Raw genomic sequence first — 27043 nt, 5'->3', positions numbered from 1 at the left:
TTTGTGATTTATGGTGACAGAAAAATGGCTGTTTAAGCACAGTTTTTTTTTTTTTCTACGGCGTTCAGTTGAGGGGGTGGATCATGTGATATTTTTATAGAGCCGGTCGTTACGGATGTGGCAATACCCAATGTCTGTTTTTCTTTTTCTTTACAATTTTATGTGTTATTTTGGGAAAGGACCTTTTTTTTTTACCTGAAACTTAATTTTTTTTATTATGAAAAACACTTTTTATTTTTGTGTCCCACTCTAGGACTTTAACTTCTTGGGTCTGATGTCCGCTGCAATGCGTTACAAGGGACTGGATCTCACAGGCATTCCGTAGAAGACATCGGACTGCCTTCTCTGCCATCGGTTCCCATCACTGCAGCACGGGGACCCAATGGGGAAGCAGAGGGAACCCGTACCCTCCGCAAACCCACTGCATGCCGCGGTCAGCTTTGACTGCAGCATACAAAGGGTTAATACGCCGGCAGCTTTGTTTTCAACTATGCTGGCCTATGCAGCAGGGGCCCGGCTGTCAGTGACTGCCGGGTCTGTGCCGCTGATCAGGCTGGCTCAGCTCCTGCCCTACATTAGACTGCCCTACAAGTACAGTGCGGGTCCTCTATGGGTTAAAGCAAAAATGAAAAATACTGAGGGACAGTTATCAAATGTTTTACATCATTATTGTGTGATGTAAAAAACTTGAAAATTATGGAGCAAGCCATATTTGTGACTTTTCACTTTTGTCACCATTAGTGCACTTGGCTTAGCGCAGTGCTTATCAAATAGTGGGGCGCGCAGGCTCCGTAAAGGGGGGCTCGTTCAGGGCCGGCCTTTGGGGTGTGCGGGCTGTGCGGCTGCACAGGGCGCCATAGCAAGAGGGGCGCCGGGCGGCCGACAGCTCGCAGTGTAATATGCGGCAGGGAGATGAGCGCTTCCATTGTGGAAGCGCTCATCTCCCTTCTGATCAGAGGCCGGCGCAGGCGCGATGTACGGAGCGGGGGCCGGGGGAGGGACTGGGCGGAGGAGCTGGGGGCCGGCAATAGCGGTGGGGCGGTGCGGTCACTGTACTATAGCCCCGCCCCACCGCTCCCTCCGGTATACTAATATAAAATGTATTATTGAATTAAAAGTTATTAAACATGCCCCCCTCACTCCTAATAGTACCGTATATCCGAATTTCTTCCGTATAATGCCGGCAGGCAGGCCGGCGCGTCCCTCAGTGATGTCACGTGCCTGTGCCGCCTGCTTTATCAATGAAGCAGGCGGCGCAGACAAGTGACGTCACTGAGGGACGCGCCGGCCGCCCGGCCCGCCTGCCGGCATTATACAGAAGAAATTCGGATATACGGTACTATTAGGAGTGAGGGGGGCATGTTTAATAACTTTAAACGGCGGCGGGCACACAGAATCTGTGGATGGCACAGTTAAGGGGTGGGGGTCTGTGGATGGCACTGTTATGGGCTGGGGGGGGCACTGTGGATGGCACTGTTATGGGGTGGGGGGTCTGTGGATGGCACATATATAACAGTGCCAGCCACAGATCCCCCTGTAACAGTGCCAGCCACAGATCCCCCCCATAAGTGTCCGTCATCCACAGATCCCACCATAAGTGTCAGTCATCCACAGATCCCCCCATAAGTGTCCGTCATCCACAGATCCCCCCATAAGTGTCCGTCATCCACAGATCCCCCCATAAGTGTGTGTCCGATCCACATTTCTTTCTTTTTTTATTCTCTTATACGTTAATAAGGATACAGTGTTATGCAGAGGTGTACTTATAACAATTTTATAGACAAATGATACTATTTACAGTCGTGCGGGGGGCGCGAAATGTTTTCTTTTTCCTAGGGGGGGCATGACAGAAAATAATTGAGAAGCACTGCCTTAGCGGAAGGGGTATGACCTCCTATAGTCTACAAATTACTATCATTTACACCAGAAACTGAAGTGAATGACAGTTGAGATCTAAGCCAGCTCAAAACTGGTGCAGAATTTCTGGCAAACAAACTGTCTTAAATTTATTAAAATTTGGTGCATTCTGTGAAGACTTTATAAGGTCAGTCTGTCCCGCTGTCTATTTACACATCATATACAGCAGTTAAACATGAACATTACATGTAGTGTCCGCTTACCCGGGTGCTCCAAAACCGATTTCTTTCCTCTTCTTTCCCTTTTTTCAACACAACTTGTTTTTTTTCCTTTCGTCTTCTTTCTGGATTCTGTCAGAATAAAATGTTCAGTTTAGTAAAATAAAAAAATAAAAAAAATAAAAAACGTCCTTAACTCAAATTATACATTTCCTATCCCAAATTCCAGGAGAGAATTTTTGGACCCCGACAATGGTGGAGTTTCCTAGAAAAGAGGACCATTTCGGTGGAAATGTGGTCACACTGTCAGATCAGGCAGCTCATTGTTTTGCAAAATTAAGAACTCTATTTTTATTCAGATTTTCCAGTATTCAAGAGGAAAAGCTGCATTCATAGAACTGTTTTGAATACCTTACATTTAGTCCAATCCAACTGTCTATAGAGGCTAGTTAGAATGAAAATCAATACAAAAGTTTCCTTGGTCTGAGAAAGATAAGTTGTAACATGCAGCAAAACTGCTAATGTACAGGGTGGGCCATTTATATGGATACACCTTAATAAAATGGGAATGGTTGGTGATATTAACTTCCTGTTTGTGGCACATTAGTATATGTGAGGGGGAAATTTTCAAGATGGGTGGTGACCATGGTGGCCATTTTGAAGTCGGCCATTTTGAATCCAACTTTTGTTTTTTCAATAGGAAGAGAGTCATGTGACACATCAAACTTATTGGGAATTTCACACGAAAAACAATGGTGTTTACAGCCATTGACATGTCGCCGAGGTTAACACGTGAGGAGCGGATAGAAATTGTGTTGATGTCTGGTGAACACAGTAACCGGGTCATTGCAGCAGATTTCAATGCAAGACACCCTATGAGACCACCCATCTCCCATGCTACAGTTAGCAAACTGCTTGCTAAGTTTCGTGAAACTGGTTCAGTGTTGGATTTGCCAAAATGTGGACGCATGAAATCTGTCTCTAATGAAGAAACATCAGTGGCTGTCCTAGCTTCATTCAGCAAGAGCCCACAGCGTAGCACTCGCCGCATGTCACTGGAGAGTGGCATTAGTCGAACATCCCTTCGGCGGATATTAGCTACTCACAAATGGCACCCTTTCAAACTCCAGCTACTGCAGTATCTCAACGAGGATGACCCAGATCGGCGCACTGAATTTGCAGAATGGGCAAAACAAAAATTGGAACAGGACCCTCAGTTTACGCAGAAGATTTTGTTCAGTGATGAGGCAAACTTTTATGTGAATGGTGAAGTTAACAAACAAAACCACCGCTATTGGTCTGACACTAACCCACATTGGATAGATCCCTCCAAGACTGTTGGAACAAAAAAATTGGTGGTATGGTGTGGTATATGGGGTACAAAGATAGTGGGGCCATTCTTCATCAATGGAAACCTCAAGGCCACTGGATATGCGAAATTGCTACATGATGATGTGTTTCCCTCTTTATGCACTGAAGCTGGCACGTTCCCTGAGTTTTTCCAGCAAGGTGGTGCACCACCACATTATGGGTGTCAGGTCCGAGCATTCCTAGATGGACAGCTTCCTGGAAAGTGGATTGGTCGTCGTGGGCCAGTTGAATGGCCCCCAAGGTCTCCCGATCGGACCCCCTTAGACTTTTATCTTTGGGGTCATCTGAAGGGATGGGAAACAAAATGGCCACCATCCTATTAGTACACACAAAAACTGGCCTAGTCACACAGCAGGATAAGTTACTTCACAACACTGAGGTAAAGAGCACCTCATCCTCCTCTGCTACTTGTCAGGGATTGTGATCCTGAACACAGCTGATAAGAACTTTAGCAGATTCTCTGTAGGAAGATCAAAATGTACACTAATGCCTCATTTAGCATGTAGCATAGGAGGCAGTACACATGCGCTATTTAGTGCTGTTTCTGCAAAAGTAGCAGGGATTAGATCAAAGCATAGCAGCTGGATGTGCGATTCATTTCTTTTCTTTTTTATATATGTACAGAGATTCTGTCCCTGGATCAGCACTCCTTCCATTCGGCCAGGTGATTTTAATTAGCAAGGTATTTTGCAGGAGGGGTTAAATTAACCTACCATGCTCTCAGTTGGAGTTGCTGAGAGCTTCAGGTAAGGTGAGCTTTGACAACTGTTCACATGGTGCGGTACTGCACGGGGGCCGCTGTGCTGTTTTTCTGGCGGGTTGGTGGGGCCCAGTCCTAGGTATGGCATAGTCAGGCAGCAGGGGTGCTGTTTGGCTGCTGGGTCCCGCCGCCTGTCGGATTGGCACCACAGCGTTGGTGGCCGCCGTGCAGTGCCGCGCCAATATGACCCACTCATAGAGGCAACCTTGGCTTGGTGTGTGGGCTTATGCCTTTTGATCAAAATGTACACTAATGCATCATTTAGCATGTAGCATAGGAGGCGGTACACATGCGCTATTTAGTGCTGTTTCTGCAAAAGTAGCAGGGATGAGATCAAAGCATAGCAGCTGGATGTGCGATTCATTTTTTTTTTTTTTTTTTTTTTTTTATATATGTAGTTCATAAGCAGACATTACCATAGTCTGTCCTGTCCGTCCCTTTCTGTATTTCATGTCTCCCCATGGACTCTACTCACACAGAGATTCAGCTGAAAATCTTATCAGCTGTATATAGGATCATAATCCCTGAGAAGCAGAGTAGAGAGTAGGATGAGGCGGCTCATTAGCTCAGTGTCCTGAAGTAACTTGTCCTGTGTGATTAGGACAGGTTTTGCGTGTACGAATAGGATGGCAGCTATTTTGTTTCTCCTAATCTTTGCTCCCTAGGTAAAATGAGCCATTATAACTAATGAAATGTATTTGGGAATATATTTATAATAAAGTAATATTTACGGATTTTCCTTTTCTTAATTCCCGGAGAACCCCTTTAAGGTTAAGTAATCTAAAAAATTTAGAACTTAATTATTGGTAGGCCACTAATGGGAGGCATGCATCTGCCACAGAAGACAGCCCCTCACATGGAATCCCTTTAAACAAGAGTGCTGTTGCAAAGATTTTTTCTGCTTTGAAGGACCAGGCTCAACAAAATGTATTGCATTCAATGATTGCCCCTGACATGCTGCCAAGATAAAAATTCAAGTGGATCTAGGCTGGAAAACTTAAGGCAAGAACTTTTACCTTAATAATTTCAGAAATACTGCCTGTATTATATGCCATAACTCAGAGGAAGCAAAATATTAGGGATATAAACATGAAGCTCACAAATTTGTGTGGAAAGGGTGGATTACAGTACCCAAAAAGATAGGGTTATCTGTTTATACCCTGGACTGTTATATAACAAGGGGACATCCACTATGTCTAGAGGAAAGAAAGTTTATGCACGGACATAAGAAGGACCCTTACTGCTGTACTTAAATTCATTGAACTTTAGATGACTATAGTTATACTCCTGGATATTAGTGCTTGACTGTAAACAAAAAAATCATACACTATGGTTGCACATATTTAGTGAATGGGTGCTCACTGCTACTATTAGGCACAAATCTTTTAAAGGCTATATTATATGATCCAAGCTGCTGTGTCTCCCTCTAAATGATGACCCAAAATAGGCAAGGAGAAGCATGGTGGGATTCAATCACGGTGTTGGTGATGGAAAGTCTTCAAGCAAATACCTTTGAAAGAAACTTTATTTGACCTACTAGTTTTTGGAGTGCACTGCTCCGTTTATCAGGTCCAATATCACAAAATCACACAAAACACCATTTTAAACCCAAAAGTCCACCATAAGTGGGTAGCATTACAATAAAAGACACGTTAAGACTAGTGTTGAGCAAACCTGAACTGTAAAGTTCGTGTCCGTACGGAACTTTGAGAGTTTTCCGGACTTTGCCGGAAAAGTTTGTGTTCAAGTTCGGTGCTCGGGCATTTAATAAAGCTTTTTAAAGACTGCAGGGCAGCCAATCAACTAGCTTTTAAGCTGTGGGCACTTAGAAGCCATCATAGCCATGCCTAGTAATTGCATGTCTGTGACTGGCCAGTGCATCATGTGACCCAGCCTCTATACAAGCTGGATCACATGTAGCACTGCCCATCAGCTCTGAGTAGTGCAGGGACATAAAACAGGCAGCTGAAGCGAGGGAGTGTGTTAGGAATCTGGCTATTTATTTTGTGGATGACATATAATTATTTTTTGTGGGTGCAATGCAATACACCAGCTTTGCACCCCTGACACAGAAATATAATAATAAATATGGCTGTTAATTCTGTGGGTGACCTATAGTGATTTTTTGTGGGTGCAATGCACCATTTTTGTACCCCTGACACAGAAATATAATAATTAATCCTTCTGTTAGTTTGATGGATGATATATACCCATTTTTGATGTGAGATACACCTGCACTTTATATGTGACAGGGAAATTAATATAGTTCATCTTACTGTTAGCTCGGTCAGTGACATATACTAATTTTTGGTGTGAGATACACGTGCACTGCATATGTGACAGGGAAATTAATATAGTTAATCTGTTAGTTCGGCCGGTGACATATACCCATTTTTGGTGTGAGGTACACCTGCACTGAATATGTGACAGGGAAATTAATATAGTTAATCCGTCTGTTAGTTCTGTGGGTGATATATACCCATTTTTGATGTGAGATACACCTGCACTTTATATGTGACGACAGGGAAATTAATATAGTTAATCTGACTGTTAGTTCGGCCGGTGACATATACCCATTTTTGATTTGAGGTACACCTGCACTGCATATGTGACAGGGAAATTAATATAGTTAATCTGACTGTTAGTTCGGCTGGTGACATATTCCCATTTTTGGTGTGAGATACACGTGCACTGCATATGTGACAGGGAAATTAATATAGTTAATCTGTCTGTTAGTTCGGTCGGTGACCTCAAAGAATGAGGAGAGCATCAAATAAGGGACGTGGCCATGGTTGTGGTGTTGCTGGTGCTCCTGTTGCAGGGAGAGGACGTGGTCGATCTGTGCCAGCTACACGCCCAAATAAAATCCCTTCCTCAGGTGCACGTGGGCGACAGGACGTTCAGCGTCATTTTGCAGGCCCGAATACCGGAGTACGAATGGTAAGGTCAGAACAAGTAGAGGCAGTAGTAGATTGGATGGCTGACTGTGCCTCCAGTTCCTTCACATTGTCTCCCACCCGGTCCCCTGCTGAAACCGCAGAGTGGGCATCTGCAGCCCATGGGCATCTGTCTTTCACCTCACCCCCTTGCAAATCAGCTAAGCAGTCTGAGCCCCAAGTCATGCAGCAGTCTCTTATGCTTTTTGATGACTCTGCTGGTAGGGTTTCCGTGGGCCATCAACCTAGCCCTGCGCCAGAAGTGGAAGAGATTGAGAGCACTGATGCCCAACCACTTATGTTTCAGGATGTGGACATGGGAGGACCACCGCAGCACGTCTCTGATGACGAAACACAGGTACCAACTGCTGCGGCTTTCTGCCGTGTGCAGACCGGCAAGGAGGGCAGGGATGAAGAGTGGGAGGATGATAATGAGGTCCTAGACCCCACATGGAATCAAGGTCATGCGAGTGACGTGTGCAGTTTGGAGGAAGAGGTGGTGGTAACACAGTGCCAGTTGCACAGCAAAATAGGGAGCAGGGTGCAAAAGCAGAGTGGCCGTCCCCTAGCCAGTGTGCCCGCTACTTCCCACCGCACCCAGGGACTGAGTACACCAAAGTCAGCTCCAAGGAGTTCCCTGGTGTGGCAGTTCTTGAGACAATGTGCTGACGACAAGATACGAGTGGTCTGCACGCTGTGCAATCAGAGCCTAAAGCGAGGCATACATTTTCTAAACCTGAGCACCACCTGCATGACCAGGCATCTAAATGCAAATCACGAGCTGCAGTGCAGTACACACCTGAAAAACCACAAAAAAATCTCAGGCTTTTCTTGCTCCCTCTTCTGCTGCGGTCTCGGCCTCTTCCTCCCCCTCTGGAGTGACAGTGGCACCTGCCACCCCGCAAACAGAGGATGTGTCAGCAACACCACCACCTTCACCACCGTCATCCAGCATGTCCACACTGTCCCATGGAAGCATTCAGCTCTCCAATCCCCCAAACACTGGAGAGAAAGAGGAAGTACCCCCCTACCCACCGGCGATCCCTGGCCCTGAATGCCAGCATTTCAAAATTCCTGGCCTTTGAAATGCTGTCATTCCGTCTGGTGGAGGCAGAGACTTTTAAAAACATTGTGGCAGTGGCTGTAGTGCAGTATGTGGTTTCCAACCGCCACTACTTTTCCAGGCGAGCCATCCCTGCCCTGCACAACCAAGTGGCGAACAAAATATCAGGTGTGCACTGCGCAACGCCATCTGTAGCAAGGTCCACATAACTACTGATACATGGACCAGTAAGCAAGGGCAGTGACGTCATATCTCCCTAACTGCACACTGGGTAAATGCAGTGGCGGCTGGGCCTGAGGCGGATAGCAGTTTGGCGCATGTCCTACCGCCACAGAGGATTGCAGTACATTTCTCATTGCCTCCTCCTCCTACTTCGCTTCCTCCTCTACCACCTCCTCATCCGCTCAGCGTAACACCTTCACCACCAACTTCAGCACAGCCAGGGGAAACGACAGCAAGCTGTTTTGAAACTCATCTGTTTGGGGGAAAAAACCCACACGGTGCAGGATCTGTGGACGGGCATGGAACAACAGACCGATGAGTGGTTGGTGCCGCTGAGCCTCAAGCCTGGCCTGGTGGTGTGCGATAACAGGCAAAATCTCGTAGCAGCTCTGGGGCTAGCCGGGTTGACACAGATCCCTTGCCTGGCACATGTGCTGAATTTGGTGGTGCAGAGGTTCCTGAAAAATTTCCCCCGATATGTCAGAGCTGCTGCAGAAATTGTGGGCCGTCTGCGCGCTCTCACCTTGCTGCTGCTCGCCTGTCTGCGCTGCAGTGTAACTTCGGCCTTCCCACTCACCGCCTCATATGCGACGTACCCACAAGGTGGAACTCCACCTTGCACATGCGGGAGAGACTGTGCCAGCAGCAGGCGATAGTGGAGTTTCAGCTGCAGCACGCACGTGTGAGTCGCTCTGCGGAATAGCACCACTTCACCACCGAGTGGGCCTCCATGCGGGACGTGTGTGCCATGTTGCACTGTTTCGAGTACTCCACCAACATGGCCAGTGCCGATGACGCAGTCCTCAGAGTTACTATCCCACTTCTATGTCTCCTTGAAAAAACGCTTTGGACGCTGATGGAAAAGGAGGAAGAGGGGTAATTTCCACGGCTATCAGGCCAGTCATTCACAAGTGGCTCGGAGGGTGGGTTCCTGCACCAACAGAGGCCAGGGCACAGTTCTGCAGGATGAGGAGGCAGAACTGAGTTCACAGCAGGGTAGCACCCAAAGCAGCTTATGGGCATCAATGGAGCGTGGCTGGGGGTATACAGAGGACACAGACAATATACCTCCCACAGAGGACAGCTTGCCCACATTCTAACCAGTGCTGATTACTGGGTGGCCACCCTGCTGGATCCCCACTACAAGGACAGTGTGCTGTCCTTAATTCCGTCACTGGAGCGTTATCGGAAGATGGGTGAGTACAAGCGCACGCCGGTAGACGCACTGCTGGTGGCATTCACACCTGACAGCAGGAACCCAGTGGAAGCACAAAGATAAGGCAGAAGAGAAGGAGGTCACCAACGCAGCTGGGGCACCGCCAGCACCTCAGAAGGGAGGCTTAGCATGGCCAAAATGTGGAAAAGCTTTGTCAGCATGCCACAACAACCAGCACCACCAGCTGATACAGAACGTCTTAGCAGGAGGCATTTCAGCAACATGGTGGAACAGTACATGCCTAAACACGTACTGACTGATGGGTCTGCCCCATTCAACTTCTGGCTCTCCAAATTGGGCACATGGCCTGAGCTTACCCTTTACGTCTTGGAGGTGCTGGCCTGCCCTGCAGCAAGTGTATTGTCTGAACTTGTGTTTAGAACGGCAAGGGGGGTAATCACAGACAAGTGCAGCTGCCTGTCCACAGCCAACGTCGACAAGCTCACGTTCATTACAATGAACCAGGCATGGATCCCACAGGACTTGTCCATACCTTGTGCTGAGTAGACAAGTATACCGGCCGCACCCAGCCATTGTTATACTCCAGCGCACTTTCTCTTTGCATTCTCTTCTCTATTTCCCAATGTTTTGGGGTCTTCCCAAATTTTTAATTTTTTAAATAAATAAATGAAAAATAAAATAAAAACAAAAAAACAAAAACAGTGTTGGCTGCCTCCTCAACTTCCTATTCCACTTTGACCTCCGCCTCCTAGTTCAAGATTAGAATTTTTTTCTTTTCTATGTTATTTTAAGTCATTTCCCAATCCACACTTGTTTGCAGGGCAACTGTCCTGCTCTTACCCCCAATTTGCTTCCTTTTGCAGCCCTCTAGTCCTTACTACGACTATTTACAGCCATTTTAGTGCACCAAAGTTCAGGTCCCCATTGACTTCAATGGGGTTCGGGTCCCGAAACCGAACACCCATGGGTCCGCTCATCCCTTGTTAAGACATATGGTAACAAAAATAAAATCACATAAAAAAGACAATGTCTCTCTACTAAACATTAAAACACCTTCCAAAACAGTAATAAAAAAATGATGCTAAATATAATCTAAGGGGGTCAATTATTAATCTGAAATACACCTAAATTAGGCGTATTTCAGGCGCAGATTGCGGCACAACTGCTAGTTGCAATGCAATCTGCGACTTCTCCCTGCTCACACCAGGTCTAAAATTGTGGGTGTTGACGGGGAAGAGCCAGCAGGCTGGCCTGTCTCATATACCATTTTCTACACCTGTTTTAGGTGTAGAAAATGGTCTAAATGTAGGCAGCATTGAAGTTGTCTTACATTTAGAAATGGCCCTGGATGTGCCGAAGGTTTGGAGAGGCCTGCATATCTTCATATCTTTGGCAGAACCACCGCCAGCTTAGGGGTATTAATAAATGTGCCCCTAAGTACTTTCTATTAGGAGACACTAGCATCCTGGGTGTCTAGGCAATGGTTAGCGTGGAAGAACCAGGAAAGACTGTTTTACCACAAGGAATCACAAGCATAGTTCATATTGCTACTAATGGTTACTGTTTATATTGTGCTGCTATAGGAGAAACAAAGCTACAGTCGTGAGAGGGTGCTGCAGGTGTCCCGGTTAGGGTAGCTTGCAGAACTGTGCAGAGTGAGGAGATGAAGAGAAGATGGTATATGGCAGGGGTAGTCAACTGGCGGACCGCGGTCCAAATACGGACTGCTGACACCAGCTGTCCGGACCCCTGCCATCCCTTCCATAGAAAGCAGCACTTTAGGCTGCTTCCTAATCTGACAGTGCGCCGAAAAGAGCTGGGGCACAAGCTCCTCCCCATGCAGGCGTTGGATGGAAAGGGATGAGTGTGCTGAAAGACAGGTCCGTCCACATGCAGGCACTGGGACTTGTCTCTCTCAGCGCTTTCATCCAGCGCCTGCACGTGGCGAAAGCTGTCTCTCTCAGCGGCTCAGTCTCTCCTCTCCTGCAGCAGAGGCACATAAGGGAGCTTCAAGCTCCAAAGGACACTTAGGTGCTGCTGTAGAAGGAGGATAGACATCACCACTGCCACCAATGAATAGGGTGGCCACTCAGACCAGCCTCAAAAGACGGACTTTAAAACCCTGCCCCCACTAAACCACACCCTCAATTGGTTAGGCCACGCCCACTCCACAGCCAACAGGGATTTAAAAATCAAGGTAAAATCAACTTCGTGGGAGGGAGGGAGGGGACTGAGGGGTACAGACAGGGCGGGAACCAGGGTGGCCAGACGTCCGGTTTTAGGCCAGAGAGTCTGGTTTTCTGGTTTCCTGTCCTCTGTCCGACGCAGGGCCTGGACGGACACCGGGATGTCCTCCTTTTCAGTAGCTCATGTTCAGCAGCATTGTGCTGTCTGATCGTGAGCTGCAGCAACTGACTGAGGCTTCTCTAACCCGTAGTCAGTCACTAGAGCCCACAGACATGGCTCCCTGTGGCTGACTGTGGGGGAGAGAAGTGCTCCGGCTGACGCCCAGCTCACCTTCCATTCAGAAAGTTCTTCCCTCTCCTCCCCCCGTTTTTCCCCTGGTCGGCGATGGGGGAGTGGCTTCACGAGGTAGGGAGTGGCTTAACAGAGGCAGGCATGGCATATCAGTTTGGGGGTGTGGCCGGTGAGGTCGGCTTTCAGGGGTGAAGCCAGTGGCCACCCTAGCGGGAACCAATCACTGACTGCGGGAAAGGACTCCACAGTGTCAGTGGCGTGTTCCCATCTTGCCTGTGCCTCACTCTGTAAGGCTACTTTCACACTAGTGTTTCTATTTTCTGGTGTTGAAATCCGTCATAGGGTCTCAATACCAGAGAATAACGCTTCAGTTTTGTCCCCATTCATTGCTCCAAAAAGCATTCCGTTCCATTTGGTTGCGTTCCCATACCGGAGAGCAAACCGCAGCATGCTGAGGTTTTATTTCCGTCATGGGATGCGGAGCAAGACAGAGCCGTCATGACCCACAATGCAAGTCAATGGGGACGGATCTGTTTAACTCACAATAGACACAATAGAAAACGGATCTGTCCCCTATTGACTTTCAATGGTGTTCATGACGGATCCGTCTTGGCTATGTCAAAGATACTACAACCGGATCCGTTCATAACGGATGCAGATGGTTGTACTATATGTAACGGAAGCGTTTTTGCTGATCCCTGCCGGATCAGGTGAAAAAACGCAAGTGTGAAAGTAGCCTAATGGTGAAATAAAGATAAGGCTCCATTCACACCATGGTATTGTTCAACATTCAATCCCCATTATTGCTGGATTGGATGCGGACGCTTCATTTCAATGGGGCCGCAAAAGATGCAGAGAGCAGACTGTCTGCATCTTTTGTGGCCCCATTGAAATTAAGGGGTCCGCATCCAATGCACCAGTAATTGGTATTGGATGTGGAACAAAAATAAATATGTCTGTTCTGCGGCTAGGGTTGCCACCCGGTATTTTATTGGTTCTGCCAGTGGCGGTAATTTTTTTTCTACCGCTAATATTAATTGCAGGTATTTTCCTGTACAGACTGTTACTAATGAGCGCTTCCAGTACAGCCTTTATCTCCACCGTCACTTGTGTTATAAGGGAACGCTCACTGCTGACTGGAAGCTCAGGATAGGACCTGCGAGACGTCATCACACTGGAGTGCTGGTCCTGTCCTGAGCTTCCAGTCAGCTATTCAACGTGACACGAGTAAACGGAGGAGGTAAGTTTTTTTGTTTTGTTTTGCGAAAGCAGAGATGGGGCCACTAACAGGGGCTTTCATTTTTACTGTTGGCATTCAGCTCGGACCTTCACCAGACTGCAGACCTAGGTATGTGGACCTTTAATATAACTAGTTGAGTACCCCTGGTATATGGCATTGACACAGTAATCACATAGATGGAATGACATCTCTCCAAAAGTACAAAGTGCTGTGAAAATGCAAAGCGTCCTTGTTGAGTGTGTAATATCATCATTTCTAATACCACAATATTCTGATCTTAATTTTATTTCCGCTCCCCCTCCAACTTTATGTGGAAGCATATATCCACTTCCTCCCTGTCTCCATTTAATCTTTTTTTAAATATTCACAATACCACCAGGTTATAGTCCAATGGGAGCCTGAACAGAACAAAAAAGAGTTTGTAGTGGAGCCTATGCTCTAAATCCATCCATGGCTGAAGATAAAATCTATGGCAAAAGCCGGAAGGAAGCCTTCTATTGTTACTAATATTCACTATGAAAACTAATGCAGATATATTATTTCAGGAACCTAAATGTGTATTATTTCTATAATATTTAAGTATATGAAAAGAAATGAGCGTGTATCATGACAGTCCACACAAGCAGTGGATGTGCTGGCTACAGAGGAACTACAGATGTCTACAAACTAGAAAATCTTTAAATAAAGCCTAAATCCTATCCAAGTATATGGTCCCAGTGTGAGAAGCTGATATATCCAATGTTTCCCTTGATATACTAAATTTCAGTGCTAATAACTGCTGGCAAAGTGCAGGAGATAATAGAAAGAATATGCTTTACATGCACACTAGAGCCAAGTGGTTGACTTGTCTTCTTGGCTTATATTTCTGGGTAAGTCATTGGCTTGGTTTCAATATGCTGTGAATCTGTCTGCATACGACCAATGAAACCAGAAACCTTATTTAAGTTAATGGGAATTTAACTAAATAGAGCTGCAGACTTCCTGAGAAAAAGAATGTCAGTTTTACAATTTTATGAGCAGATACAGTTTTTGATAAATGTATACGTGCATTCAATTATGAGTAATTTTATATGACTGAAAAGAAAAAGACCAAAAGAACGACAATTTAAAAATATGGGTTGTCTCGTGATTATGGGGAAAATGATTAACATAGAAATGGTAAGCCCTCTGGATTCCATTCCACCATACTCTTCATGATAGATACAACTTAAGAAAGCTCTTTGGGGGACCGAAATGTCACCATGTTATAGATTATTAATCCTGAACTAATGTGATTTAATGACTATCATTGCATTGGATTTCATCATTATTTGTAAAAAGTGCCCCGAGCTTCTGATTTATTGTATAATAAAATGTAATTTTTTGAATATAGGAGGAAAACTGGAGAATCTGGAAGAATCCCACACAAACAAAGGGAGAACAAGCAAACTCTATGCAGAAGTTGCCATTGATTGTATTCAAACTCAAGACTCAGAGCTGCAAGGCAACAGTACCAACCAATTTCCACTGTGCTGTAAAATACAACGTTTTTCGGACTACAAGATGAACTTTTTTTTCCTCCAAAAGTGATAGAAAAGTGGCAATGAATCTTACAGTCCAAATGTCAATGAATGGAAGCAGTCATCAGCAAGTGGGAGGTGCAGGGAAGGAAGTGCTGCACAGTACTCATTCTCGCTGGTCTTATTTCAGGCCCCACCGTGCAGTGCACTGACTGCGTGCAGCATCAGTACGTAGTGCATGCACCCTTGGGGGTCTGATCTGAGGTCTGATGAAAAATATTTTTCTTATTTTCCTCCTCCAACTCCTAGGTGCGTCTTATTGTCCGAGAAATATGGTATAAGCCTGTACCGTGAATAATACAAAACTTCAAGAAAAGAGTTTTCCAAAGTCAAAACAAAAAAGTAAAAAAATAACCAAAAAATACCTGCGTTTTCTCGGCTATTTTCAAAAGTATCGTAGCAGTGAATGGAGAAAGCAGGCCACGTGCATGGTGTCACGCATGTAACTGCGCGAGCATGTGATACAGGTGTGACTCTCAAGGGTTAATGCACTACACTCCCCAATATTGCACTTAACTTAAACTCAGGTCACAAATTGAGCCCAGAACAGTCCACGCACCCCAGAGCCCACTGCCATCACGAATTGCATTACAGGCCAACAGGCTCCCCAACAGTTCCCTGCTTGTAAGCAGACACATAGTAAAAGCTTATGTTCGTCTAGGGAAACAAGGCAAAACATTAAAGTTTTAGACTTTAATGTGCAAAAATGTACAGTACTTAGTTATAAAAAGAAATAAACAGACACACATACACATGCAAATACATTTATGAAAATAAAAAGGAGAAATACACAAAGTCCAATAGCGTGTTGCTTGGTAAACCTACTTTGCGGTTCCCAGGGACAGGGAAAGAAAACGTACACAGCACAATTAGATAGTATTTCCCACCTTGTGTCAACTAGAATGCCGACAGTCATATTTTAAGTCCACTCGGGAAAGGGGGTGGGCTGAGACGAACAAACCCCTCCATTCTGGCCCAGCCCTCTATTAAGGCACTTCATTAGTCATGCTCACCACACCTTCCCATCCAGTTGGAAGAAAACGTGACTTCAAACCTGTTCCGCAAGATTGAAGCATTCATGATTAAAGGGGTTTTCCAATATTTTAATACTGATGACCTATCCTCTACATAGGCCATCGGTATCTGATTGGTGGGGGTCCGACACCCAGGACTCCCTGCAGATCAGCTGTTTGTGCCGTGGCCTTATCTGTGCTTACCAAACAGTGCCATACAGTGTACAGCAGCTGTACTTGGGAGGTAAGCTGAGCCTACTGCGTGTGCTGCTGCCTTCTAAAACAGTTGATTGGTGGATGTCCTGGGTGTCGGACACCTAAGAATCGAATAATGATGACCTATGTAGAGGATAGGTCATCAGTCTTAAAATCTCAGAAAACCCTTTTAATGTTTCATCACATTTACCATTTAGACATCAAATATGAAATATGCAGGTTACTCAGAATGTGAGATCCTTATGTAGGAATGCATGCAGTCAGTTTTGGGGTGTTTGGACTTCCCGCGATGCCCATGATGTACGAAACACAATCAGGAATGTTATTAACATGTAGTTCTTAACCCCATAAGGACCCGCGCGGTACATGTACGGCGCAACAAGACGTGACTTAAGGAACAGCGCCGTACATGTACTGTGCAAGGTCCGCGGGGCTCTGGTGAATGATCGGAAGGAATCGCGGCACCATGGCTGTTCTTACCGGCAGGCAGCCATGCCGGGTATGGGTACCATGGTGCTGCACCGCCCCCCTGCAGCTCTAAGCGCTGCGAATGGCCGATCAATGAAAACCAGCATATTGCAGCTCTGGAAGCTGTATACAGCTGTGGGGCGGGGCGGGGGGAGGTGGCCGTTGCCGAACTGGTCAGCACCTGTCACCTCCGAGGTGAGGCAGGGGACACCGGTGTTTTGGGTCCCCCGCCAGCGTTGCGATTGGCTGGAGCAACGCTCCAGCCAAGGGCAATGCTATAGCTGCACAGGAGAGGGCAGAACATCCCTGCATGCAGCCATTCTAGCTGGTGACTGCATGCAGAGAGGTTCTGTGCTTTTCTGTGCTGCTATTGGCTTGATGGGACTTGTGGTGCACCACCACTGCTATTTAACCCTTTTCTGCTGAAAAAAGAAAAGAAGAACATCTGGAATTGCTGCAATGATTATTTTTTTTTTCATTTGCAGCTGTTCCAGATCCCTAAACCACCCCCCGTCCCTGTCCCTTCCCCGCCCCCCTTTTTTTACGAACACCATTTAGTCCGTGCGCTTTTTTTGGTCTTATTTTTTATTCTTTTTAAATTTTCTAGCTCTGCACCACTTTTTCTGTGTGCGAGCTGTGACCACCAAGTGTTGTTCAGTGCATAACAGCCTGATCAGCACCTGGGGATTATTCTTTGTGCTTTTTTTTCATGTAGTTAGGGTTTTATATATATATATATATATACATACAGGGAGTGCAGAATTATTAGGCAAGTTGTATTTTTGAGGATTAATTTTATTATTGAACAACAACCATGTTCTCAATGAACCCAAAAAACTCATTAATATCAAAGCTGAATATTTTTGGAAGTAGTTTTTAGTTTGTTTTTAGTTTTAGCTATTTTAGGGGGATATCTGTTTGTGCAGGTGACTATTACTGTGCATAATTATTAGGCAACTTAACAAAAAACAAATATATACCCATTTCAATTATTTATTTTTACCAGTGAAACCAATATAACATCTCAACATTCACAAATATACATTTCTGACATTCAAAAACAAAACAAAAACAAATCAGTGACCAATATAGCCACCTTTCTTTGCAAGGACACTCAAAAGCCTGCCATCCATGGATTCTGTCAGTGTTTTGATCTGTTCACCATCAACATTGCGTGCAGCAGCAACCACAGCCTCCCAGACACTGTTCAGAGAGGTGTACTGTTTTCCCTCCTTGTAAATCTCACATTTGATGATGGACCACAGGTTCTCAATGGGGTTCAGATCAGGTGAACAAGGAGGCCATGTCATTAGATTTTCTTCTTTTATACCCTTTCTTGCCAGCCACGCTGTGGAGTACTTGGACGCGTGTGATGGAGCATTGTCCTGCATGAAAATCATGTTTTTCTTGAAGGATGCAGACTTCTTCCTGTACCACTGCTTGAAGAAGGTGTCTTCCAGAAACTGGCAGTAGGACTGGGAGTTGAGCTTGACTCCATCCTCAACCCGAAAAGGCCCCACAAGCTCATCTTTGATGATACCAGCCCAAACCAGTACTCCACCTCCACCTTGCTGGCGTCTGAGTCGGACTGGAGCTCTCTGCCCTTTACCAATCCAGCCACGGGCCCATCAAGACTCAATCTCATTTCATCAGTCCATAAAACCTTAGAAAAATCAGTCTTGAGATATTTCTTGGCCCAGTCTTGACGTTTCAGCTTGTGTGTCTTGTTCAGTGGTGGTCGTCTTTCAGCCTTTCTTACCTTGGCCATGTCTCTGAGTATTGCACACCTTGTGCTTTTGGGCACTCCAGTGATGTTGCAGCTCTGAAATATGGCCAAACTGGTGGCAAGTGGCATCTTGGCAGCTGCACGCTTGACTTTTCTCAGTTCATGGGCAGTTATTTTGCGCCTTGGTTTTTCCACACGCTTCTTGCGACCCTGTTGACTATTTTGAATGAAACGCTTGATTGTTCGATGATCACGCTTCAGAAGCTTTGCAATTTTAAGAGTGCTGCATCCCTCTGCAAGATATCTCACTATTTTTGACTTTTCTGAGCCTGTCAAGTCCTTCTTTTGACCCATTTTGCCAAAGGAAAGGAAGTTGCCTAATAATTATGCACACCTAATATAGGGTGTTGATGTCATTAGACCACACCCCTTCTCATTACAGAGATGCACATCACCTAAAATGCTTAATTGGTAGTAGGCTTTCGAGCCTATACAGCTTGGAGTAAGACAACATGCATAAAGAGGATGATGTGGTCAAAATACTCATTTGCCTAATAATTCTGCACGCAGTGTATATATATATGTAAAAAAAGTGGGCAGCACTCCATAAGATAAAAAAGTACAAAAATCTTTATTTACCCAGACAGGACATGCGACGTTTCAGCTCTATGCATAGTGCTGCCCACTTTTTTTTTACATTGGATTTGCTTGATCCTAACTGGGCCAGTTGCACCCCCCTGTTTTCTTAATAGACGGTGCTGCCACTTTTTTCTATATATATATATATATGTAAAAAGCAAAAATAGTCAGCAGCACTCTATAGGTATGCCAGGTGCAAATCCACAAGCGTTCCTGGCAGTGGCGCACCTACAGGGGGGGTCCAGCGGGTCTGGACCCCCCCTAGAACAACCAACCAAATTTTTTTTTTTTTAATCCTTCAGGGCCGCACCGCCGATCACCACAGGCGGCGCGGCCCTGGATGTAATTGCGGCCGCGGCGGTGGTGGGGGGGGCCGGGGGAGTACTAGGAGATGAGCGCTTCCATTGTGGAAGCGCTCATCTCCATATCTAATCCATCTGTATCGCCGTCCTTAGGACAGCGATACAGATGCCTGTGCTGTGCTGCGGCAGGGGAGGGAGAGGCGTGTCTATCAGAGGCCGACTCAGGCGAGATGACGTCATCATCACGCGCCTGAGCCGGGCAGCACACAGCAGGGACACAGGCCGGAAGAGCCTGCATCGCATCGCTGCTGATGGAGGTAAGTATCAGTGTATTTTTTATTTTATTTTTGTTGTTTTGTTTTTTTTGGAGGGGGGGAGCTGGCACTATGGGGGCACTAAAGGGGAGAACGGCACTATGGGGCATCTGGTGGTACTCTTTTTTTTTTTAGGTGGCACTTCTTACTGGCACATTATGGGGGGGGGACCATGGGGGAGAGGAGCACTATGGGGGCTCTAAAGGGGCTTTTTTTTTTTACACATTATGGGGAGAATGGCACAAGGGGGCATCTGGTGGCACTATAGGGGCATTATTTGGGGGGCACCATGGGGGAGAGGAGAGCACTATGGGGGCTCTAAAGGGGCTTTTTTTTTTTTACACATTATGGGGGGCACTATAGGGGAGAACGGCACTATGGGGCATCTGGTGGCACTATAGGGGCATTATTTGGGGGGCACCATGGGGGAGAGGAGCACTATGGGGGCTCTAAAGGGGCTTTTTTTTTTACACATTATGGGGGGCACTACAGGGGAGAACGGCACTATGGGGCATCTGGTGGCACTATAGGGGCATTATTTGGGGGCACTATGGGGAAGTGGGGGTACTAAAGGGGCCTTTTTTTCTTATTGGCACATGGGGGCATTATGGCATCTGGTGGCACTAAGGGGGCATTTTTCACTGGCACATTATGGGAGGCACTATAGGGGAGGGCGGCACTATGGAGGAGTGGAGCACTATTGGGGCATATGGTGGAACTTTATGGGGCGGCACCATGGGGGAGAGGAGCACTATGGGGGCATCTGGGGGGTCTAAAGGGGCTTTTTTTTTATTGACATATTATGGGGGCACTATAGGGGAGAATGGCACTATGGGGCATCTGGTTGCACTATAGGGGCATTATTTGGGGGCACTAAGGGGAAGTGGGGGCTCTAAAGGGGCCTTTATTCTTATTGGCACATTATGGGGACATTATGGCATCTGGTGTCACTAAGGGGGCATTTTTTTACTGGCACATGATGGTAGGCACTATAGGGGAGAGCGGCACTATGGGGGAGTGGAGCACTATTGGGGCATATGGTGGCACTTAGAAGGGGCATTTTTTACTGGCATATTATGGGGGACACTATGGGGAAGGGAGAGGAGCACTATGAGGGAATTTACTGGGGCACTATATAGGGGTATTTTATACTGGCATACATTATGGGGACATTAGCTCAACAGCGGGCACTAAGCGGGGGTATTTCATGTACTGTCATATTGTAGGGAGAATTATTAGTACTAGGAGGTATTATGCGGAGCTTTGCTAATACTGGGGGGCTATGAGGAACATGATTACTAGTATGGGCACTATAGGGGCATTATTACTACTAAGTGTGCTCTGGCAGAGAATTATTTCTATTTTGGGGAGCCCTGTTACTTTGGGGGGCACCCTGCCACAGTATCAGCTTAGCACAATAATTTTTGGGGGACATTATCTTTATACTATTAGTGTCTGGGCGCAGTTATTTTTTTAGAGCACTGTGTGCCAATAATTGTTGAGGGGGGCACTATCTGTGTGGTAGTAGTATTTCCAGGGGGACTGTTTCTGTAGTATAGTATTGGGGGCACAGCGGGCACAGTATTGGGGGTGGCAGGAAAGGGTGTTCAGAAGATGTGAAGATGATGGAAATGTGGGAAACTAATGTCTGTTTGTTAATCTCTGCAGAGATGGGAGATGGCTGAAAAATCATCATGGCGGTCTGGTCTGAATGGAGAAGATGAGGAAAGAGAACGTCTACAACAAAGGTGACATCACTGGATGTAAGAGGTATGTGGCGCTATGTAGGAGAGGAGATGCTCCGGCTCCTCTCCCTGCCATTTGCAGAAGGAGGATTCAGAGCTGGGTGAGGACGGTCAAGGGGGGCAGCAGGCCACGGGCGGGTGGCAGATGGTGGAGGGAACCACAGGCCTTGAGCAGGATCAGGGGAGGGAGGAGAGCGGAGGAGCTTCTTGGCTGTAGCTTGTTGTATAAGCAGGCAGTGCAGCCAGGACAGACCCTCCCCTCTCCGTATGATGTGTAGAGACAGGCCGCAACTATAGAATGTCAGCTGTACAGTGTTTGTTGGGAGTGGCCTATTATATGTAGGAGGGGCTTTTAATAATGGGCGGGGCCCAAAAATTGTTATTGTTATTTTCCTGCAGGCCTTTTAGAATCGCCAAGTAAAAGAATCAGCACAACACACGACACCCTTTCCCTGCATTTTTAAATATAAAGGGGGCTTTGAAAAATTCAATTAGCATAGCGCACTACACATGCCGCATTTTTTTGCCTTTCGGACTCCCCCTAAAGAAAATTCCTGGGTGCTCCCCTGGTTCCTGGACAAGGAGCAGTGTAGTAGAAGCGACAAAAAATGGCCAGCACTCCGGTCTTGTAGTGAAATATCAGTGATGTTTATTCACACCCCAAAGCAATGCAGCATTTCAGCTCTCTCAATGGAGCCTTTGTCAAGCTAGTGAACACAGTGCTCTCAAAATATTTAAATAGGTGAATCTCATCAAGGTAACATGATTGCTCATTAAGAATAAATTTTACAAATATAGATATAAAACATGATTATAAATACCATTACAGTGCATCAATACATGTAGACCACCATAGTGTTTACATAGTGTACATATGTGTAAAAAAACTATGGTGTTACATACATAAATATACATATTGGTCTCGAATCTCCTGATCATATGCCATCATGGGTATGGATATAAGGAGAAATCTACAGAATAAAAATATAAATACAAAAAACATATATATCGATATGTTTTTTGTATTTATATTTTTATTCTGTAGATTTCTCCTTATATCCATACCCATGATGGCATATGATCAGGAGATTCGAGACCAATATGTATATTTATGTTCACCTTAAGAATACAGAGGTGTTTACAAATGGGGTAGAGGGGGACAAGTGGGGGTGATGGGTGGGAGAGCAGGGGACATGTAACACGAGAGTGTCCCGGTCCCGTGTTCCGCATAGGTTCATACACCCAGGGATGGTTGCAGGTGCCAGTGTGTAACACCCGCATCCACACTGTCCCCAACAATGATCGCAGGAAATGGGGGTGTAGTGACTGGAACCTGGGCTATGACTGGCCTGAGTTTTCTATCACAATGGAGATCATGCACTGGATTAACCTCCGGTGTATGTACTTCCATAGACATCACCCGTTTTTCATGTGACCACTGTTCCTTTAGACTGCGTATTAGCGTGGTTACCATGGTCACGTTGTGACAACAACATTGGTTCCCGATCCCATGGTCATGCGCCGTGGCCAACTGCCACTGTGATAGATGCACAAGTTACGGGCGCACAGTGCGCGTGATATGAGGAGAACTCGCGAGTCCTGGAAGCATCCCGGCATCTGCGTAGGAGCGCTTGAAGTATGCGTTCCATGCGGATACGCGGGATGTTGCAGATTCTCGCGGTCTGTTGACATATACCGGCGCCTGCGCAGTCCCTGCCAGGGGATGCCAATACCAGGATCGCACTTTGGGATTTCATGACGTGGGTTTGTCCCTCTTTTAACTTCCATAATTGATTTATATTTTTGCACAGCTGCACTTTGTGTGATAATTGGTATTAATTATCTATGTAACACCAATGTGGATGTGTGATCCATAGTTTTTTTACACATATGTACACTATGTAAACACTATGGTGGTCTACATGTATTGATGCACTGTAATGGTATTTATAATCATGTTTTATATCTATATTTGGGGGATTCAGTCAGCACAACCCTATATGCAGGTGCACATCGCTATGGCGAAATACATATACAAAGAAAAGAACACAAATGCAATAGCACTCTGCAACCAGCACTCCGCCCTGCCTCCATGCTGGATGTTGAATGAGGCATTGGTGTACATTTTGGCCAAAGCGTAATAAGCCACTCACCACGTCAAGGTCGCCTCTATGAGTGGTCCCTAACACTAGTTCCTACCTGTTTATGGGCCATGACAGCCATACAAATTATATCTATATTTGTAAAATTTATTCTTAATGAGCAATCATGTTACCTTGATGAGATTCACCTATTTAAATATGTTGAGAGCACTGTGTTCACTAGCTTGACAAAGGCTCCATTGAGAGAGCTGAAATGCTGCATTTCTTTGGGGTGTGAATAAACATCACTGATATTTCACTACAAGACCGGAGTGCTGCCCATTTTTTGTCGTATATATATATAAATAAATTTTTTAGCCAGTGTTCACTTTTTTAACACTGTAGTGAATTTTTATACTACAATTTTTGCACGCATGCACGCACGCATGATCTGTATGTGTGTGCACCGATCACTAGTGTACTCATTTATATCGGTACATTTTTTTGTATTTTTTTTTTAAAAAAGAACTGCAGTTAGTGGTCGTTAGTGAGATATATATAAAAATTTCAGTTAGTGTCAGTTTAGAATTTTGCACGAGAACAGTTCAGTAGTGTCTATTACTGATCGCGTCTGCTCAGTTTGCACTGCAAGTTGTTGTTTTTTGTGCAGCAAAGACTTTTTTTGACAATTTTTTTGCTCCCTTTTTTCCTTCTAAATTTAATTTCAAATTTATTACAAGCCCCTTCATGTGTTAAAACACAACATACACACCCCTCACACTAAATAAAGGTTTCAACATTTCACACGTCACACCCCAATAAAATAAAAATGTCCAATTCATCCCAACGAGTTGGCACACGCCATCCTTGCCTCGGATACGGAGTCTGCCGGTGAGGGAGAAGAGGATGCCACTTTCCTCTACACCCTCATCATCCGCTGATGAGGGACCTTCTAGAAGGCGCCTCAGGGTAGCAGCGGAGGCAGCCCCCAGAGTGAACTCTTATGGACCCCACCCCCTGACAATTATCAGCTCCAAATTCCTGAATTTGTGGGCAACTCAGGAATACAGATTGATTGTGTGGGCTTCACAGAAACATATTTTTTTTTCTAAATCTTCTTCTCTGAAGATTTTTCAAATGTAATGGTGTCCCAAACCAGTTTAAACGCCCAACAATTCATTGCTCAGAACACTACATGGCCATACGCTAGACTCCTAGGTTGGACCCCAGTAAGTGCAGCAGAGATGATGAAGTTTTGGGGACTCGTGCTGCATATGGGCGTTGTAAAAAAATCTAATGTTAAGCAATATTGGAGTTTGGACATTTTCTACCAGACTCCAATTTACAGTAACATCATGACCCGGAAGCGATTTGAGTAAATTAGGAAATTCCAAAACTACAATGACAATTTACAGTGCCCACCCCAAAACAACCCAACATTTGACCGTCTGTTCAAAGTTAGGCCTGTCATTGACCACTTTAACAACAAGTTTGCTGAGGTGTACAACCCAGATAAAAATGTCTATGTAGAGGAGTCCCTATTACTCCTCAAAGGGAGGATTAGATTCCGCCAGTACCTGCCTACCAAACGGGCAAGGTATGGCATAAAGATATACAAACTTTGTTAGAGTAGCTCTGGGTACACCCACAAGTTCCGCGTTTACGAAGGGAAAGATTCCCAGATAGAACCCCCAGAATGCCCCCTAGGAGTTAGTGGGAAGATCGTGTGGGACTTACTGCACCCACTGTGGAATAAGGGTTAACACCTCTATGTGGATAACATTATACTAGCATACCCATATTCACGTCCTTAACTGCCAGAGGTACTGTGGCTTGTGGCACAGTGCGCAAAAATCAGAGAGGCCTCTCTAGATCCCTGGTAGGGCAACCCCTGAGAATGGGTGAAAGTAGGGCTCTCCTCCGTGAGAACATGCTGGTGGTTAAGTACAAGGACAAGAGGGATGTCTTTGTACTGACCACCTGTCACGGCGGGCGTGCACTCAGAATAACAGAAAACCTACCAACCAGGCTCTGGGCGAGAGACAGGGGAAGGGTCACCTCCTAGCTAATCCCTGACCTCTTTCCCTGCACTGCTCAGCCCACCTGCAGACCTTTAAGATAGGTATGAGGTGTCCCCGTGCCTGGGCTGACAAAACCCTAACTTCCCTGAGATGGTGAAGAGGGGAAATAGGAGCAGCCTGCTCGCACAGAACCTGGATGGAAAAGATGACACAAAATAACTAAACCAGAAATCACACTTATGTCTCTGAGCTGGAACAGACAGAGAACCTTCCTTCCTAGCTTCCAAGACCACAATGATTTGTATAATCCGCTCAGAGCACTGGGCTGGTGAGCCCTTTAAACTAATGACCCCACCCAGTGCACCTAATTAGAGGCGGAGCCAGCACGGCTCCAAAACAAACACTAAACTCGTGCTGCAATCCTGGCCGACCTCCGCACATCGTCAGAGTGGGGCATGACAGTACCCCCTGTTCTACGGGTGACCTCCGGACACCCCGGACCAACCTTATCCGGATGGGACCTATGAAAAGCCCTCACCAGTCGGCTGGCGTTGACATCCACCGCCGGAACCTACATCCTCTCCTCAGGACCGTATCCCCTCCAGTGCACCAGGTACTGAAGGGAACCCCGAAGAACTCTCGAGTCGAGAATCCTGGAGATCTCAAACTCCAAGTTTCCCTCGACCAGAACAGGAGGAGGAGGCAATGGCGATGGTTCCACCGGTCTCAAGTATTTTTTTTTGTAAAACCTGTGGAACAGATCATGGATCCTCCAAGTCTGCGGAAGATCCAGCCGAAACGCCACAGGATTGATTACCGCAGAAATTTTATATGGACCAATAAATCTAGGACCCAGTTTCCAAGATGGCACTCTCAATTTGATATTCTTAGTGGACAACCACACCAGATCACCCACACACAGGTCCGGACCAGTCACACGTCTCCTGTCAGCCATTCGTTTATATCTCTCACCCATCCTCTCCAAATTCCCTTGAATCCTCCGCCAGATGGAGGATAAGGCAGAAGAGAATCTCTCCTCCTCTGGCATCCCAGAGGAACCAGACCCAGAAAAGGTACCAAACTGAGGATGGAAACCGTATGCGCCAAAAAATGGCGACTTACCCGTGAACTCCTGCCTACGGTTATTCAACGCAAATTCTGCTAAGGACAAGAATGAGGACCAGTCCTCCTGATTCTCAGCCACAAAGCACCTCAAGTAGATCTCCAGGTTTTGATTAGTACGCTCCGTCTGACCATTCGACTGCGGATGAAAAGCCGAAGAGAATGAAAGTTGAATGCCAAGCCGAGAGCAGAACGCCCTCCAAAACCTGGAGACAAACTGCGTGCCCCTATCAGAGACCACGTCTAAAGGAATACCATGCAATTTCACGATATTATCCACAAAAATCTGCGCAAGAGTCTTAGCGTTAGGCATATTCGTTAGTGGTATAAAGTGAGCCATTTTACTGAAACGGTCAACTACCACCAAAATCACTGTTCTCCCGGAGGAACTCGGCAGATCCGTAATAAAGTCCATAGACAAATGCGTCCAAGGACGAGACGGAATAGACAATGGAAGAAGCGAACCAGGCGGTCGAGTATGAGCAACCTTTGACCGAGCGCAGGTTTCACAAGTT

The 27043-nt window shown here is 46.0% G+C and overlaps 1 protein-coding gene across 3 annotated transcripts in view; it reads right to left on the bottom strand.

Annotated features, from left to right (window-relative positions):
• Positions 1-27043, bottom strand: part of JADE2 (jade family PHD finger 2) — a 398257-nt gene that overhangs the window by 15874 nt on the left and 355340 nt on the right. For all 3 annotated transcript variants that reach the window (XM_040442544.1, XM_040442555.1, XM_040442550.1), the window contains one exon: positions 2121-2207. In XM_040442544.1, coding sequence (XP_040298478.1) covers positions 2121-2207 — 87 coding nt within the window. The remainder of the gene's footprint in view (positions 1-2120; positions 2208-27043) is intronic.

This window comes from Bufo bufo, chromosome 1, assembly GCF_905171765.1.
Source record: "Bufo bufo chromosome 1, aBufBuf1.1, whole genome shotgun sequence".
In the NCBI taxonomy this organism is placed as follows: domain Eukaryota; kingdom Metazoa; phylum Chordata; class Amphibia; order Anura; family Bufonidae; genus Bufo; species Bufo bufo.
The sequence above is the reverse complement of the archived record's forward strand: the minus strand, read 5'-3'. Positions and strand labels throughout refer to the sequence as shown.